Source organism: Enhydra lutris, unplaced genomic scaffold (genome assembly GCF_002288905.1).
Source record: "Enhydra lutris kenyoni isolate GAN:26980312 unplaced genomic scaffold, ASM228890v2 scaffoldscaffold93, whole genome shotgun sequence".
NCBI classification, from domain to species: Eukaryota; Metazoa; Chordata; class Mammalia; order Carnivora; family Mustelidae; genus Enhydra; species Enhydra lutris.
The window spans coordinates 1,527,113-1,544,448 of NW_019154177.1; the positions used below are offsets into that span (position 1 = coordinate 1,527,113).

At 44.4% G+C, this 17,336-nt stretch overlaps 2 protein-coding genes and 1 pseudogene across 3 annotated transcripts in view; 1 reads left to right on the forward strand and 2 right to left on the reverse strand.

Moving 5' to 3' along the window:
* LOC111138601 overlaps nt 1-17,336 on the forward strand; it is an 896,555-nt gene that overhangs the window by 246,235 nt on the left and 632,984 nt on the right. The gene's annotated exons all lie outside the window — the stretch shown is intronic.
* Nucleotides 1-17,336, reverse strand: part of LOC111162575 — an 83,681-nt pseudogene that overhangs the window by 16,001 nt on the left and 50,344 nt on the right. Inside the window, exons 6-8 of the transcript XR_002641580.1 lie at nt 14,408-14,415; nt 10,606-10,626; nt 3,271-4,065 (exon numbers count right to left, since the gene is read on the reverse strand). The product of XR_002641580.1 is annotated as a zinc finger protein 850-like (transcript). The remainder of the gene's footprint in view (nt 1-3,270; nt 4,066-10,605; nt 10,627-14,407; nt 14,416-17,336) is intronic.
* On the reverse strand, nt 4,803-15,312 carry LOC111138529 (zinc finger protein with KRAB and SCAN domains 8-like). Its single transcript, XM_022490544.1, has 4 exons — nt 15,178-15,312; nt 8,131-8,651; nt 5,171-5,262; nt 4,803-4,864 (listed from the first exon to the last, which is right to left on the reverse strand). Exons 2-3 carry the CDS (start codon nt 8,545-8,547, stop codon nt 5,200-5,202), a joined length of 480 nt encoding a protein of 159 aa, XP_022346252.1. The 5' UTR covers nt 8,548-8,651; nt 15,178-15,312; the 3' UTR covers nt 4,803-4,864; nt 5,171-5,199.

Below are 17,336 nucleotides of genomic sequence, written 5' to 3' on the forward strand. Positions count from 1 at the left end.
TGGTAGCACAGTGGTCAACAGCACAGGCTCGAGAATCTGACACTGTAGGGCAGAGTCCCTACTCTGTCACTTCCCAGCTCTATAACCTTGGTCTACTCACTCACCCTTCTAAGCCTATTTCCTCATCTGTAAAACGTAGGATATACTATCTATCAGAACCATGAGAAATGCTTAGCAAATGGCTTGGCATACAGTAAGTGCTTATTAAATGTCAGCTATTACTATTTAGAGGCTCAGGACCAAGAGTAAAGCTAACTACTCTGTATGGGAATCACCCACCACATTCTAGCACTGCCATCTTGCTCAATGGCAGAAATCTTTGAAACCTAAGACATGTCTTCTAGGACTAAGTTGAATGGCCGCAGAGTTACAGAAGAACCACTTTATCATGCTGGGCCCTAAAATGAGATCATGATAGGAGAAGAAAGTATTGGTGAACAGTTCATCTCAGATGAAGAGCATAAAAATAGAATCTGCAGGATATAAAGGAACTTAGCACACATCACTCAGTCAGGAGCTCAAGATAAGATCATAAAGATGGATCGACAACATTCTAGTACAAAGAGTGAGAAGTGGAGACCAAGAATGGACTTCTACATGTGCCCCCAAAGAAACAACAGCCTTTTCTACCTTCTTACACTATGCGGCCATTTCTGTATGTGGGCTAAACGATAGTTCCTTCAAGTCACAGTCTTTCCTTTTTTTTTTTTTTTTTAAAGATTTTATTTATTTATTTGACAGAGAAAGAGCGAGCGAGCGAGAGAGAGAGATCACAAGTAGGCAGAGAGGCAGGCAGAGAGGGGGAAGCAGGTTCCCCGCTGAGCAGAGAGCCCGACGTGGGGCTCGATCCCAGGACCCTGAGATCATGACCTGAACCTAAGGCAGAGGCTTAACCCACTGAGCCACCCAGGTGCCCATCACAGTCTTTCCTTATTCATCCCAGCATCACACTAATCTTTCTAGGCATATTTTCTTTTCTCTGAATTCCTGCCAGATGCTGAGTAATTATAGATTTAAGTAGCATGACTACACATTACTGTGAGTAGAGAGATGTTAGCTGGTACACTTACAGGCATTTTAGTATGTTGTTCTGACAGCTTTTACCAGAATAGAAGACAAGTGCTCCTCGGAACTACGTGGGAGGACTGTGTGGATGTGTGCACGTATTATCCCTCTGATGGTGTACCCATCCTAAACAGTATCTGCACACAGGCAGCACTGGCAGAATTGGTATCCTACAGAGGGTAAAGGCACAATTGAAGCAGACAGCAAGGATCTAGAAACCACCAGATTTGTTTCTGGTTTCTTGAATTTTCAAGTACAAGGGAATGAGGAATGGAATTCCCTTCAAGTGCAAGGGAACCTATAGGCCAAAAGAAAAAAAAAAAGGAGAATAAGAAAACAAAGGATAATGGAAAGCACTGTTTTGAAAAAGTTAACCAAGGAAGCCACGATGACAAATGACAGATGGGTATCACTCACTCAGTGAAACAGGGGTGATGTTGTTTGTGATCAGGGTGGGCCACAGTGGGTCAGAGAAGGGATTTTATAGAGAAGGAATTCATGACCCAAAAGGCAGACCTTTATGATGAAAGATTTTATGACCTTTTGAAAAACATCAATACATGTTAATAAGTGTTGCTCCTGTTTAGAACAGTCAGTGTGAAGTTGTGTAACTTCTCCTGGCATGCATCCTAGTCTCCTGAATAGGATTAGTGGAATCAATTCCAATTCTGAAAGCTGATTTTGGAAAAAAGCCAAAAGTAACTCCAGTCCAAATGTGATGAACAAGTGGGTAATGGTCAAAAATGAGACGTTACTCAGGGGTCCAAGTCTTCCAAATATTTGGAGGAGCGGTAGCGCTACCGGGCTAACCAGAAGTGCCGAATTTAAAGGACAAACCATGTTTGGATGCATAGAGTCTGGTGTGTTATTTAACCCAACCTTGTCACTTTACAGAATATCCTTTGGTACACTGAAAGCCTCCAAGAAAGATAGTGCCTGGTGATAATGAGTTAAGATACTCTGTCTGCTGGATTACACACGGAGTTCACCAGAATTTAGAAGATGAGGAGCTGTGAGGGGAAGTATTCAACAGATCGCCACGGGGACACACAGAGCTAATGGCAAGAAACAGATGGAGAATGAAGGGTGAGGGGCTAAGGCCATCTGACGAGGTGGGAGCAGGGTGACGACAGGAGTGACAGACTGTCCTGTCAGGGGTTTGTGCAGACTGGTAAGAACCTGAGAGGGCAGTACTGTAATGGGCCAGGCGAGCTGTGTGTACATTCTTTGTAAGGATTTTTAGGTCTTCTTCAAGCACCTCTGTCTCCCCTTTCTCCCATGTGATGCAGTAACTAGGATAGTGTCACCACCTCTGTGTACCACAGTGTACCGTGGGAAGGTGGAAAGGAGAGCCACAAGTCACCAAAAAGTACAACCACCCGAGCTGAAGAGCAGCCAGGCTGAGTCTCCACTCACCTCTTTCTCTGCTTCATTCCCACAACCATCACCTCCTTTGCGGACACACGCACGGGGGCTGGGGGTGGTGAAGGATACGTATGGACGCTCAATGACTCACTGGAGTCAGGGAAGGTGAGATATGAAGAAAAATGCTGCAGTGCTGTTAGAAATATAGCATTCTGAGTTTGCATGGGAATATGGTTTTCCACTGACTATCAGAACATCAGAATAAAACAAAACGCACACTTAAGCATAAATACATTAAGTGTCTGTAAAAATTTCCCTAGAACTAGGTTCTCAGGAAGCTAAGTACAAAATAAATTTCACACAGAGGCTGCTTCAAACTCTAAAGTGGCTTCTCAGATCAGATGTGCAGCACAAGTGCACCTCAGGGAGGTAAATGGGGGAAGGGAATCACAGGAGACGGGAGGAAGCAGAGGAACCAGGAGTAGCCTCTCTCAAAACCTACAACTACTCCTCAAAAGACAAAATTAAGTGCCTCCATGACAAGCAACTTGCTCTAATGCTATTTTGTTTCTAAAGGATACATCAGGCCATCAGGAGCTCCACTCCCTCAGACACCTCCCCGGACAATCAAGCTAACCCACGTCATCAAGGCACTGGCCCAGACTACTGAAGAGCTACTCTAATCCACCACCACGATCCGTTCTGACCCTGGTGAGGTTGCAGTGATGACACACTTTCTTTTTACTACACTGAAAGAGCCCTCACCAGCATGTAGTTTCTCTAATGTGGAATAATGCCCAAACTACGATTGTGCTTTGTTCCTAAACTCCTATGGATTCAGATTTTTCTCCACTGTGGATTCTCTGATGCCGAATGAGACTTGACCTCTGAATAAAGGCTTTCCCACACTCATTACATTGATAGGGCTTCTCCCCTGTGTGAATTCTCAGATGCTGTATGAGGCCCGTGTTCCCATTGAAAGCTTTCCCACATTCTTTACATTTATAGGGTCTTTCTCCAGTGTGGATTCTCTGATGTTCAATAAGGCCTGACTTCTGACTGAAGGCCCTCCCACACTCATTGCATTTGTAGGGTTTTTCCCCAGTGTGGCTTCTCTGATGGCCAATAAGATGTGAGCTCCGCCTGAAGGTTTTCCCACACTCATCACACTCATAGGGCTTCTCCCCAGTGTGGATTCTCTGATGTCCAATGAGGTGAGAGCTATGACTGAAAGCTTTCCCACACTCATTACATTCATAGGGTCTCTCCCCACTGTGGATTCTCTGGTGCAGAATAAGGCCCGCACTCTGACTGAAAGCCTTCCCACACTGATTGCACTGATACGGCTTCTCCCCAGTATGGATTCTCTGGTGCAGGATCAGGCCTGTGTTTTGACTGAAGGCTTTACCACACTCCTTACAGTGATAGCGCTTTACTTTGTTGTGGATATCCTGATGGGAAAGAAGGGCTGACCTGTAACTGAAGGCTTTACTGCACACATTACACTGATAGGGTTTCTCCCCAGTGTGGATTCTCCAGTGGCGAACAAGGCCTGAGCTCTGAGCAAAGCTCTTCCCACATTCATCACATTTATGTCGTCTCTCCTGAGTGGGATTTCCCCGCTGCCTCTCTAATCTGCCCAGAAGATCTCGGGCTTCTCCATGCTCAAGACCCCCGATAACATCCCCGTTGCATTTGGCAGCTGTCTCTCCATGTGGTTGGATTCCAGTAGATATTACCTGTTTCGAAGATAATTCCCTGTTCTCATTCCTGGTCTCACCACCTGAAATTAAAATGTGGGAAACATCAAGCCAATGTCACTTTCTATTCTCTATGTTAAAAAGGAATTGAACATCAGGGAAATATACATGGAAAACTGGCAGGACACACACAGCTGCCACCTGCCTCCAAATGCTGTCACAATACAGAAGGAGAAGAAAGCAGGGCCAACACAAGTACCACAGGCCAAATGGGGAAGAAGTGCCAGGAACGAAGTGGGGTTTGGCGGGGGGGGGGGGGGATGGAAAAAAGCCACAGTCGCTGAAAGGGCGGAGCACAACGAGCGTAACAGGGTGAAATCCAGGTAAAGATTCCATGGGACTGGGAGCAGAAAAAATGAGTCCCACTGCACAGAACAGTAGCCAAGGTACGTCCTGGCTTGGAGAGCTGAAGTCCACTTTATAGCACTGTTTCTCTCTGTTAGTTCCTGAGTTTGAACTCAACAATGTCTTTCAGAAAGCTCACAGTTACCATCGCATAACAAAGAAACAAAACACCTTAACTGATAACAATAACCAGAGCTCTCCTTACCCAGGGAGAACATGTTTCGGTAATTCTCTGGCCTATTATCTCTACTGGGATCCTTCTGGGATGGATCAAGAAGCCACTCCTCTCGAATTAGGGACACAGCCATGTCTTCGATCTTCTCTAAAGTCTGAAACAAAACAAAATCCCCATGTGGGACTGGCACTGTTCCACAGCTCCAGCCCAGAGTATCGGAGGTCCGCCAGGCTTGGAGAGGATCAAGAGGTGGGAATGTACTGTGTAAAGGGATTTTAAGAAGCTGGGAAGAGGAGAGAAATGCACCAGATTTGCTCGGGTTAGGGAAAATCAAGAAACATGCAAAAAGAATTTGGGGCAATTCCTGGTCAGTATGGGTACAGAGTCCAGACAGAAGGTAGATGCCACCCACGCTGTCAAGCAGAGCTACCGGGTTTCAGGGAGAAGGGGTACAACTCACCTGGAACCCTGCTGTGAGAAGTGTTGCTGTCATCTCCTGGTCTCCAGGACTTCCCTTCTGGGAAGAGGTAGGACTCTGAGAAGTAGAGATGGCTAAGAGAGGAGAAAGGAGCGGAGTGAGACCAGTGCTGTCCCGTAGCTGCGGCAGCCAGCGCTAACCCACTCCAAAGATGCTTGTATTTCAGGACATGTGCTTGTCACAGATTTTGCACATAAAATGCTGAAGGACCCCGGGCTGGCTCGGCAGGAGCATGCAGGTCTGCATCTCAGGGTCGTAAGCTGAAATCCCGCGCTAGGTACAGAGGTTCCTTAAATAAACTTAAAAAAAAAAATATTTAAAAAATAAAAAGTATAAAATAGAACGCTATATCTTGGGCTCTGGGTCTATACCTACGGCTGCACACAAGATAGCACTTTGATGTCCTACTCAGCCTGAAGTTACATGTCAAAAATAGAGTACTGGTTTACTTTTTAAAATTTTTATTATTTTTAAAATTTATTTTATTTGTGAGAGAGAGAGAGCAAGAGCAGGGGGAAGAGGGAGAAGCAGACTCCCCGCTGAACAGAGAGCCAATCCCAGGACCCTGAGATCATGACCTGAGCTGAAGGCAGATGCTTAACTGGCTGAGCCGCCCAGGTGCCCCTGACTACTGGTTTCCTAACAGGAACTGCTTTACAGTTTCTTCTCTCTCACCAAAGCTATTTTCTATCCTTGTGCCTCTGTACGGTGTTTCTTTAGGTCCTGATCTCATTGGCAAATGGAATATGAGAACCAATTTATCTCTGTTAACTCTATTACCTTTCTGAAATGTCTACCATGACTGCCACGATCTGCTTCCTACAGATATCAGACATTGCAATACCAAAATTAACAGACTACTGCATCTTGGGCAATAGGCTTTAGAACTTTAGACAACAACCATATTACTAACTCAAATATTAAAAATCAGTTTACATGGAACAAACTACTATAAATCACATAAATGAAAAAAAAAGGAATGCGGAGCAAGTATGAGAGGAGACTAGAACATCTTGTTCTGCAAGAAGGTAAGAAGTTCTCAAAAAATGATGGGGAAATTCCAAAAGGCTGGAGGAGCCAGACTGAAGGGGCCTCCTCTGACCAAATCTGAGACAATTTAAGCATCAAAATAAAGATGGTGACAAAATAAAGACAGATTTAGGTATTTTATTTCTGGAATAAAATAAGACCTTATGAGTCCATACTAACAAATTAACGAATAAAATAAAATAGGGAGGAGGGAACACTCTCTATTACAACACATAAATGTAGAAGGCATGACACAGAAAATCATCATTTTGTAAGTCTTAGTCATCACTGATTCATTCATGCAGCATCAATGAAAATTAAACTCGTGTTTTAGCAACAAAAGTTTGATGAGGACCAGATACTTAAACACACTCAAGAGTATCTCTCCACAAATTACTTACTAATTGCAAAGGGAAAAATAGTAACTTTACGGTGATTAACCTAGCAAGAATAACCGTCATCAAAGATGCCAACACGAGTAACAGGACAAATGCCTGTGGTACAGCAGCAAAGGAGGCAACGGCCCTGCCGGGTGCTCCAGCCACACACATACAACTGGAATTTACGCGTAAGGAAATGTCACACAAACCCAAACTCAGCCACTCTATAAAATAACCGACCTGTATTCATCAAGAATGTCAAAGTCATGAAAGGCAAAAAAAGGCTGAGGAACTATTCCAAATTAAAGGAGTCTATCGAGACACGGTAACTGCCTGCAAAGGGTAATCTTGGACTGGACTCCAGAAGACCATTACTGGGACAACTGGCAACAGAAATATGAGCTGTGGACCCGAGTAGTACTGGATCAGCATGACATCTCCTAACTGTGATGCATTTATTGTGGCTATCCAAGACAATGTTTTAGTGTGAGGAGTTATATACTGAAACAGTTACAAAGAAAATGGCATGATTCCAGCAAAACCTCAAAACGCCTATGTTGCTACTACACTGGGATAAAGAAATGTGTGAAGATATAAAAATCCCCGAGTTCTTTAATTTGTTCATGAATTTCCCAACGGGACCAACAGTCTGTCTTTGAAGCCTAGGTAAACATTCAAACCCAGATCTTAGGACTGGTCTGTAAACAGAAATTCTACTTCCTGGTTCTCTAGGAACTCAACAGGCACTTTCTTTTCTACTCCTCCCTCCTTGTCAATGAAATCTGGCCCCTCACCTCTCTCTTGTGGCCCTTGGGGCACTGGAGATTTGTGCTGGGTTGCCACAGATCGGAGCGGAGCATCTGGAAGCTCTGGTGCAGACTCTGAACGCACCACCTCCTCCCAGAGTCCATGTCCATGTGCACGGGCTGGGACCTGAGGACAATGGGACAGCTGCATTACAAGAAATTCCTTCATGAAAGGAAGCGAACATTAGGAGGACCAAGAGCACAACTATAAGGCTATGTGCTTGTTAAAAGGAAGAAGAATTTCATCTACTTCCTAAGGGCAGTAAGAAAACAAACCTATCAATTAGCACCGAAAGGCATCATTTCTGCTGATGCCCTTCCTGCCTTTTGCACTTGCAAGGCATGGGAAGAGAGATAAACGGAAACTTAAAGCAGGGCTATTAGATAGAAAAAACTTTTGATAACACCAAGGAAACCTGAGGTCTGGTCTCAGATCTGCCTTTATGAGCGCCCAGAGAAATTCAAGTAACTCTGTATAGCAGTTTCCCACCTGGCAAACAGGAACAATCATAGTCGCAAGGATGTTATGAGGATAAAAAAGGTACACACAGCCTTCGCAAAAATAAAAAGAACTCTATAGATACAAGCCACGCTGCGCTAGAGCTGCGTCCATCCTCCTACAACACAAACAGGACGCCCGGCATTTATTCTCCCGCTGCGGAGCTCATGTCCCTCCAGGCCGCTTCTAGACCTCCCAGTCCCGGCGCGCATGCCTCCTTCTGCTTACCGGCCGCCCTAGTATGTCAATCTGCCTTTCCAAGTCCTCCAGCAGGGTCACCACCTCCTCTCCATTCTCCAGCTGATGTTCCTTCACCAGCGTCTGCAGCTCCTCAGGCAGGATGGTCAGGAACTGCTCCAGCACCAGCAGCTCCAAGATCTGCTCCTTGGTGTTCAAATCCGGCCTTAGCCACTGATGGCAAAGTGCACGGAGTTGGATCAGAGCTTCTCGGGGCCCTAACGTCTCCTGGTAGCATAACTTCCTGAAGCGCAGGCGGAACAGCTCTTGGCCGGGAGGGTTATTTTCATGCAGACTGGATTCCTGGTCCCAGCCATGATCTTCCTCTACCTTGACGATGACAAGGTCTTCCTCAGGAGCTTGGTCAGATGGGGATGGGGCTAACGACTTTCTTGATTCTGCTGCCATTTAGGGCTGGAGCAGCTCCGGAGGCTCGTCCCCACTATCTTCTTTATCTTCTCAAGAACCTTCCAAGGAGCTCTTCAGTAAGTGCAATACTTGGGGTAGAGAAACTGCCAAACAATATTAAAGAAAGACAAATTTACTAAGACACCTTAACTAGCTCCTTACCACAGCATGTCCCTCATGGCTCAGTCATTTAAGTGATCCTCTCCACCGTTCCAGAATTAACTCCTTACCTCCTTAGCTTTCTGCCACAATGAACACCCATCTGGGCAATATTCCCTTCCTTCTGCTTCCTCTCTCTGGGGATGTGGTATACAGCAAACAAAGTCAGGAAACTATGCAGACTGGGTCTAACTGAAGATCTGCACTTAACCTCAGCTGGTCCTCAAGTGATGCTGATGAATTTTCAGCATTTGCTACACCAGCCATACCATTTCTACCCATTTCAGCTCTCAACTTAGCCCTCACACTCAACAGGAGATGAATCTCTGTATAATCTAGCTCAGGGTATTGTCTAGAACCGTCCTAACACCATAGGCTCTTCTCCACCTAAGTCATTATCCTACTGTGCTCTCCATCCTCCCTCCTGTCTCAAGGCTAACCACTTCCACTGTGGACCTTATCTCCCTCTACAACTCTCTTTGGAGCACTGGTCCTGCCTCTCAAAGGAACCTAAATGCCCTAACACACCTGTGACCCAAAAGTCTAGTGCCACACACTAATGACCTTTTATAAATAAAAGCACACAGTAGGTAGTCTTTTGAGTCTGACATCTTTCACTTAGCATAATACATATGAGGTCATCAATGCTATAGAATGTACCAGCAGTTTATTCCTTATATGGATGTATGTTTATCCATTCTGAATTGAGAGCTAATCTCAAGGCATTTTCAATTTTTGATGATTACAAGCAAAGCCACTATGAGTATCTACTGAGTTGTTGTGTGAACATGTTTTCATTTCACCTGGGTAAATATCTAAAAGTAAAACTGCTGAGTCATATAGTAGGTTATGTATAACTTTATAAGAAACTGCAAAACTGTTTTTTTTAAAGATTTTATTTATTTATTTTACAGATAGAGATCACAAGTAGGCAGAGAGGCAGGCAGAGAGAGAGAGAGAGGAGGAAGCAGGCTCCCCGCTGAGCAGAGAGCCCGATGTGGGGCTCGATCCCAGCACCCTGGGACCATGACCCAAGCTGAAGGCAGAGGCTTTAACCTACCGAGCCACCCAGGCGCCCCGCAAAACTGTTTTCTAAAGTGGCTGTAACACTTTGCATTTCACCATCAGTATGTAAGAACTGCTGTTGCTTCATATCCTGACAAGCAATTGATACTGTTTTATTTTTAATTTTAGATACCTGAGTGTGTAATGGTATCTCACTATGGTTTTAATTTGCATTTTCCTTCTGACCAATAATGTCGAGCATCCTTTCACATGCTTATTTGCCATCCGTAGATCTTTGGTGAAGTGTCTGCTCAAAACTTTTGTCTGTTTTCAAAATTAGTTCTCTTTTGAGTTTGAGGATTCCTTACATATTCTGGATACAAGGCCTTTATGATATATGATTTGCAAGTATTTCCTCTTCATACCTTCAACAGTGCCTTTTGAAGAACAGAAATTCTTAACTTTTGGAAGTCAAACTGGTCAATTTTTTTCTTTTAGGGACTGTGCTTTTGGGGTCATATCTAAGAAACCTTTGCTTAATCCATGGTCATAAAGATTTCCTCCTGTTTCCTTCTAAAAGTTTTATAGCTTTAAGTTTTACCTTAGGTCTATGATCCATTTTGAGGGTTTTTTGGGGGGTTTGTTTTAAGTAAAATCTACACCCAGCCTGAGGCTCAAACTCACGATCCCGAGATCAAGAGTTGCACACTCCACCTGCAGAGTATGAGCCAGGCAGGCGCCCCAAATTCTGAGTTAATTCTTACATAGACAAGAGTTTGAAATGTGAACAGCACACAGATACCAAATTGTTCCAGCGCCATTTGCAGAAAAGATTACTCTTACCCACTGAATTATCTTTCCCCTCTTTGTCTAAAATCAATTGGCCATGTATGCGTGGACCTATTTCCGGAATCTCTGTTCTGTTCCACTGACCTACACCTTTATCCTTTCACCAAACCAAGCTGTCTTGATTACTGTGGCTTTCAAAATCTTGAAATCAAGTACTAAAGTCCTGCAACTTTATTGTGAATTTTAAAAATTGTTTAAAAAAATTTTTTTAAAGATTTTATTTATTTGACAGAGAGAGAGACATGGGGAGAGACAGAACACAAGAAGGGGGAGTGGGAGAGAGAGAAGCAGGCCTCTGAGAAGAGAGCCCAACTCGGGGCTAGATCCCAGGACCCTGGGATCATGACCCGAGCTGAAGGCAGCCACTCAATGACTGAGCCACCCAGGCGCCCCTGTTTTAATTTTTCTAATTCCGCTGACTTCAGATATAAATTCCTACAAAAGAAATCCTGGACTAGGATTTGCGCTGAATCTATAGCTCACTGACATTTTAATCTCCATTCTGTAAACACAATCTGTCTCTCCATTTATTGAAGTCTTCTCTGATTGCTTTTGTTAGTGTCCAAACTACATATTCTTAAAGGACAAAATAAAATATTTTCTCCTTGAAAATCCTTTCTTGGAGTGCCTGGATGGCTCAGTTGGAAGAGCATGTGACTCTTGATGTCAGGTCTGTGAGTTCATGCACCACAATGAGTGTAGAGCTTACTTATAAAAAAAAAAAAAAAGGAAAAAATCAAGTAAAATCCTTTCTTGATGACTCCAATTGGAAGTGACTGCCCTCTTCCTTATACTTGTTGCATAAATGTTTATCATTTTACTTTATTTGTGATGGTCAAGTGATTTTTATTCTAGGAATATGCTAATACAAAATTGGAAAATGTATTCTCTCACTCATCATATTCATAGAAAAGATGCATAACTTTTTTTTTTTAAAGGTTTTATTTATTTATTTGACAGAGAGAGATCACAAGTAGGCAGAGAGGCAGGCGGAGAGAGAGGAGGAAGCAGGCTCCCTGCGAGCAGAGAGCCCGATGCGGGGCTTGATCCCAGGACCCTGAGATCATGACCTGAGCCGGAGGCAGAGGCCTTAACCCCCTGAGCCACCCAGGCACCCCATAACTTGTTTTTTTTAAAATGTTACTTTTCTTGTAGTTATATATTATTAGTTGCAAGAAGTTTTGACTTCCTAACTTAATTGTATATTCCCAATGAGTACAGATCTATATCTTTTATTTTATTGATTGAAGAACATGCAAAAGCTATTATTTATAATACCTAACACAGAATATATCTATATTTGCTGAAAAGCAAGGTTTAGATACGAACCTGGAGGTCCAAAGAATTCACTAATAGGGTCCTATTTCTTTGTGGGATATGTCCTATGGCCTTTATCTTTGGTAACAGACATCACCTCTCACTGGCACTTACAGTGGCTAAGTGGTCTTCCTGCTTTTTGATTATTCTTTCATCCCATTTGTGTTCCACACTGCTGCCTGCTGCGAGTTGAATTGTGTGCTCCCAAAAGATTATGCTGAGGTCCTAACCCCTGATCCCTGTGAATGTCACCTAATTTAAAAGTAGGGTTTTTGCAGATGTAATCAGGTCAAGATGAGGTTACACTAGAGTAGAGAAGGGCTTTATATAGTATGACTGGTATACTTTTAAGAGAAGAGACACAGAGATTGAGACATACAAAGAGAGGGCCGTGTGAACACAGACACAGAAGAAAACTATGTGACTACAGAGGCAGAGATCAGGAGTTAGGCAGCCACAAGCCAAGGAATGCCAGTAACAACCAGAAGCTAGAAGAGCGTAGCCCTACCAACCCCCTGACTTTGGACTTTTGGCATCCATAACTGTGAGAGAATAGATTTCTGCTGTGTTAAGCCACTCAACTTGTGATACTTTGTTATAGTTATGTTACCCTATGAAATTAATAATGTGCTGGAGAGACTGTTTCAACAAATATGTAATACAACTCATGACTTTAAAATCTTTCAACAAAGAACCCAACTCTTCAGCCCAATACCCAACGCCCTTTATGTACGTATACCTGCCTACCTTTATCTGCTATAAGCTTACCTTCATATAGCTTTTTCCAAATGTGGCTTTTTTTTTTTTTTTAAAGATTTTATTTATTTATTTGACAGAGAGAGAGAGAGAGATCACAAGTAGCCAGAGAGGCAGGCAGAGAGAGGGGGGGAAGCAGGCTCCCTGCTGAGCAGAGAGCCCAATGCAAAGCTCCATCCCAGGACCCTGGGATCATGACCCGAGCTGAAGGCAGAGGCTTAACTCACTGAGCCACCCGGAGCCCCTCTTACATCCTCTTTTAAGAACACCGGGTCAAGGGGCGCCTGGGTGGCTCAGTCAGGTTAAGCATGGGACTCTTGGTTTTGGCTCAGGTCTTAAACTCTGGGTGGTGAGATGGACCCTGGGGAGGGCTCTGCACTCAGCAAGGAGTCTGCTTGAGATTCTCTCCCTCTGTCCCTCCTCCCTGAGCTCGCGCTCTCTCTCAAATAAATAAACAGGGGCACCTGGGGGGCCCAGTCAGTTAAACATTTGCCTTCAGCTCAGGTCATGGTCCCAGGATCCAGTGACTGCAGGAGTCCCCTTCTTTCTCTCCCTCTGTCCCTCCCCACTGCTTGTATGTGAGCACATGTACACTCTCTCTCAAATAAATAAATAAATAAATAAATAAATAAATAAATAAAATCTTTATAAATAAATAAATCTCTTTTTAAAAATACCTAGTCAAGTTTGTTTATTTAGGAAGTTAAACTAGTCAATCTGTAAAGACTCTTCTAACCTCAAATGCTATAATCCTGTCAACTACCAAAGGTACAACTCAGATTTTATTTATTATTTTCTTAAACATTATTTTGTCAGCATTTTGGGGGGGGTGGAGAAGATTTAGTTATTTCAGAGAGAAAGAAAGCAGAGGCAGAGGGAGAGAATCTCAAGCAGTCTCCCTGCTGAGCTCAATCATGGGGCTCCATCTCAGGACCCTGAGATGACCTGAGCCCAAATCAAGAGTCAGAAGCTTGGGACACCTGGGTGGCTCAGCAGTTAAGCGTCTGCTTTCAGCTCAGGTCATGATCCCAGGGTGCTGGGATCCAGTCCTGCCTTCAGCTCCCTGCTCAGTAGGGAGCCTGCTTCTCCCTCTGCCTGCTGCTCCCCCTACTTGTGGGCTCTCTCTCTCTGACAAAAAAACTAATTAAATCTTAAAAAAAAAAAAAAAAAAAAAAAAAAAAAAGAGTCTGGAGCTTACCCTACTGAACCACCCAGGTGCCCCAGAACTCAGATTTTAAAACATTATTCTTTTAAGAGGTGAGAAGGAATATTTCCTTCCTTCGGACTAAGTTAGTCTACTTTGGGAAGTTTGGGAACTGAAAATAAAACAAAACAAAACAAGAAAGAGATGTGCTATGGTGAGTGCTGTGAAGTGTGTAAACCTGGCGATTCACAGACCTGTACCCCTGGGGATAAAAATATATTATATGTTTATAAAAAATAAAATTTAAAAATAAAATTAAAAAAAAAAAAACAAGAAAGAGATTTTTCAGGCTTTAAAGGTAAAGAAAAAAAAATAAGTGAGGCAAAAACTGTCCTTAAGAGTTATCTCCAGGGGCGCCTGGGTGGCTCAGCGGGTTAAAGCCTCTGCCTTCGGCTCAGGTCATGATCTCAGGGTCCTGGGATCAAGCCCCGCGTCGGGCTCTCTGCTCAGCGGGGAGCCTGCTTCCTCCTCTCTCTCTGCCTGCTTGTGATCTCTGTCAAATAAATAAAATCTTAAAAAAAAAAATAAAATAAAAGAGTTATCTCCAACCGCAGAAGCCGGTTTTAATACCGACCACACTTCACACCACCCACAGCACTAATTCAAAACACTTAGGCATCTGTTAAGTCAATGATTACTGCATAAATACTCTTAACTGAACCAAACGACCGAAATCTGGATTGTTCTCAGAACGGAAGCGGCAGTCTTCACGCTGCCTGACAGAATGACTCGTGAGCGGATGGGGCTCCTCCAGAAGAGCTCCCGGCGTCTACTTCAGCGACCCTTGATACACGGGCTACGTGTTTCGAGTAAGGCTGAATTCCAAATGTGAAAAATGTGTCTTCTGTACAATGACCCAGGCAACACACCACCATTTTCTGAATACACCACAAAGAGCAGAGTAACAGCAAAAATCGGTTTCCAAGGATAATTAGGGTTTCCAAAAGCAAAATATTGAGGCAAAAAAAAAAAAAAAGGGAGGGGTGGGGATCGTACTGTGAAGGAAATGCAAAAAAAACTGCGAAGTAAAACCAATTCAGACGGTGGACGCGCCCGGATAAAAGACAACGTGCGGGCGGTTTCCCGTTTTAAGACAGGTAACATCACAAAAAGAGGGGCGGGAAGAAGAAAGCGACCCCCCAGGGCAGGGTCCCTGTCAGAGAGTCTGGGGCCGCGGCCTAGGCTTGCTCCCGCGGGGGACCAGCCCCCAAGTCCCCTGCAGCCCCGGGCGCCCCCCGCGTCCGGGCACCTCTCCAGACCCTCAGGTCCGTCCCCAGCGGCGGCCTAGTCTGGCCACAAAGCGCTCCCCTCCTCCACCTGGAGCCCGAACCGTTACTCACCGCGAGCAACAGGGGCGGCCCGGGGTGGGGAAGGCGGGCTGCAGAGGACCCACGGACCCGGAGGAGCGGCGGGGAGGCACCCGGGAGAAAGCTGCAACCGGACCAGGGCCCTCCGGCCCGTAACTTCCAAACCCGCGGAGGCACGACATCGACCAACGCGCATCTTGTCTCAAGGCACTTCCGGAAGCTCTCTAGGAACCGGGAGGTCTGGAAGCTCTATGGTCGGCCGGCGGAGGGCTTCGGCTAGCCTGCGCCTGCGCGGCGCTGGGTCCGCGGGTGCGAGGGTGAAGGTCGGCGTAGGCGTGGGTCCTGCAAACCGTTAGAGACCTGCCAGTTGCTTGAGGAATTCCTGCCCGCCACAGTTCATAGCCTTTGGGTTCCCCTTTGGCACCGAGTACAACTTACAGTGTCATGTTCAAAAAGTCATGGTGATTGAGTATAAATGCCCAACGAATCTTTACAGGCGTTCAGCCCTTTCCTAGCTGGCTGTACCGTAACCTCGCAAAACCTGCTTCGCAGTTGAGCGTTTGAAATGCTCAGTTTGTGAGGGACGCTTCACTAGTGGACCCTAGTTTCCACACCACAAAGTTAGGGAAAAGATCTACGTTCACATCTGCGGTCATTCTTTTGTTGCCTGAAAGAAGCCAGTCTCAGCAGGTTACTGAGGACTACGGCCAGGGAGACAGTGGTTCAGGCTGCTCCGAGGACTGCTCCCGAGCTGGTTCCCTGACAGGGGATTTTGTGCAAACACGGGAAATTCTTGACTCTCTAAATTCTTGACTCACAACGTATGATCTGTTCGGTTGTAAAAGTTAGGATTTACTGATTTCCACAGAGACCTAAATCTTAATTTATGTCAGGAATTCCTCAAGCAACTGGCAGGTCTCTAAGGGTTTGCCGGACCCGAGCCTACGCCGACCTTAATGATGCATGATGCTTCTAGCATATTTGATTGTTCAAAACTAGCTCCTGCAGGCCTGTGCGTTACTGGTTTTCCCGTTCTTCCTGTTTGCGGATCTCCTTGAGGTCACTGGAGATGATCACAGAAGACTGACATTAGTTCCTGCTGCAGTGTTAGTGCACACTTTGTATATCCGTTGTATTAAAGTTTTAACTTTTCAGATTAAATAGGATTTGGGGGTGGGGATTGAAGAAAATGTCTTATTTGTGCTGTTTTGTGACCCCTCCTCCATTTTTATTCCTTCACCACTTTTCCTAGCCACCCACTTATTTTCTCAGATGCCCTTCCAATCTTCACCTTAATTTTCCCTCTTTATCTGTTCCTACTGATAGCTGATGTGGAGAACAAAAGCAAAAGAAAAAAAATTAAACTTCCTTACAACTTATAGCCCATTGACAAGTGCCTGAGATGGGTAGAGTGACCTTCCTCTAGGAGCTTAGCTGCCACAATGTTAATACTTTGCTAGCAGCAAAAGACAGCCTTAGCTTGACATTGGCCTGAATTCCAGGAGCCTATAAAAAATCCTTTGGAAACTTCCTTCCTCTCTATCCCCTAAAATATATGTCAGCAATCATACCCCAAGCATAGGGCCCACTGATATACATCTGAAGGGTCTCATGACTGAGGATTTAGATAGACAGTAATGAATGACCTTTCCTAACAATAGCAAACACCTCCAGGTCCTGGAAACCCTGCTTCCAAAATTGCTCAGAGGGGTACCTGGATGGCTCAATGGTAAAGGGTCTGCCTTCGGCTCAGGTCATGATCCAGGGTCCTGGGATCAAGTTCCACTTCAGGATCCCTGCCCAGCAGGGGAGTCTGCTTTTCCTCTTCACCCTGGTCACGCTCTCTCTCTCTCACTCACTCTCTCTCTCTTTTAAATAAATAAATAAATAAAATCTTTTTTAAAAAAAGATTTTTTAAAATTTTAAAAATTTTTTAAATTAAAAAAAATTTTTAATGGTGAGTGCTGTGAAGTGTGTAAACCTGGCGATTCACAGACCTGTACCCCTGGGGATAAAAAGATATTATATGTTTAAAAAAATAAAATTAAAAAAAAAACAATTACTTTGCAGTTAAGTGCATTTGACTTGCCTTTTGAAGTCATTGTACTCCCATACGATGTAATACATTTAAGTTCGGAAGAGTGAGTTACTAGATTCAATAAAAAAAAATCTACCTTGCTCAAAAAAAAAAA

Coding starts and splice junctions, on each gene's coding strand:
- LOC111138529 (XM_022490544.1), bottom strand. CDS start 8,547: ATGGCAGCAGAATCAAGAAAGTCGTTAGCCCCATCCCCATCTGACCAA. Junction 5,263..8,130: donor TTGACATACTAGGGCGGCCG/GTAAGCAGAAGG, acceptor CTCCTCTCTTAG/CCATCTCTACTTCTCAGAGT.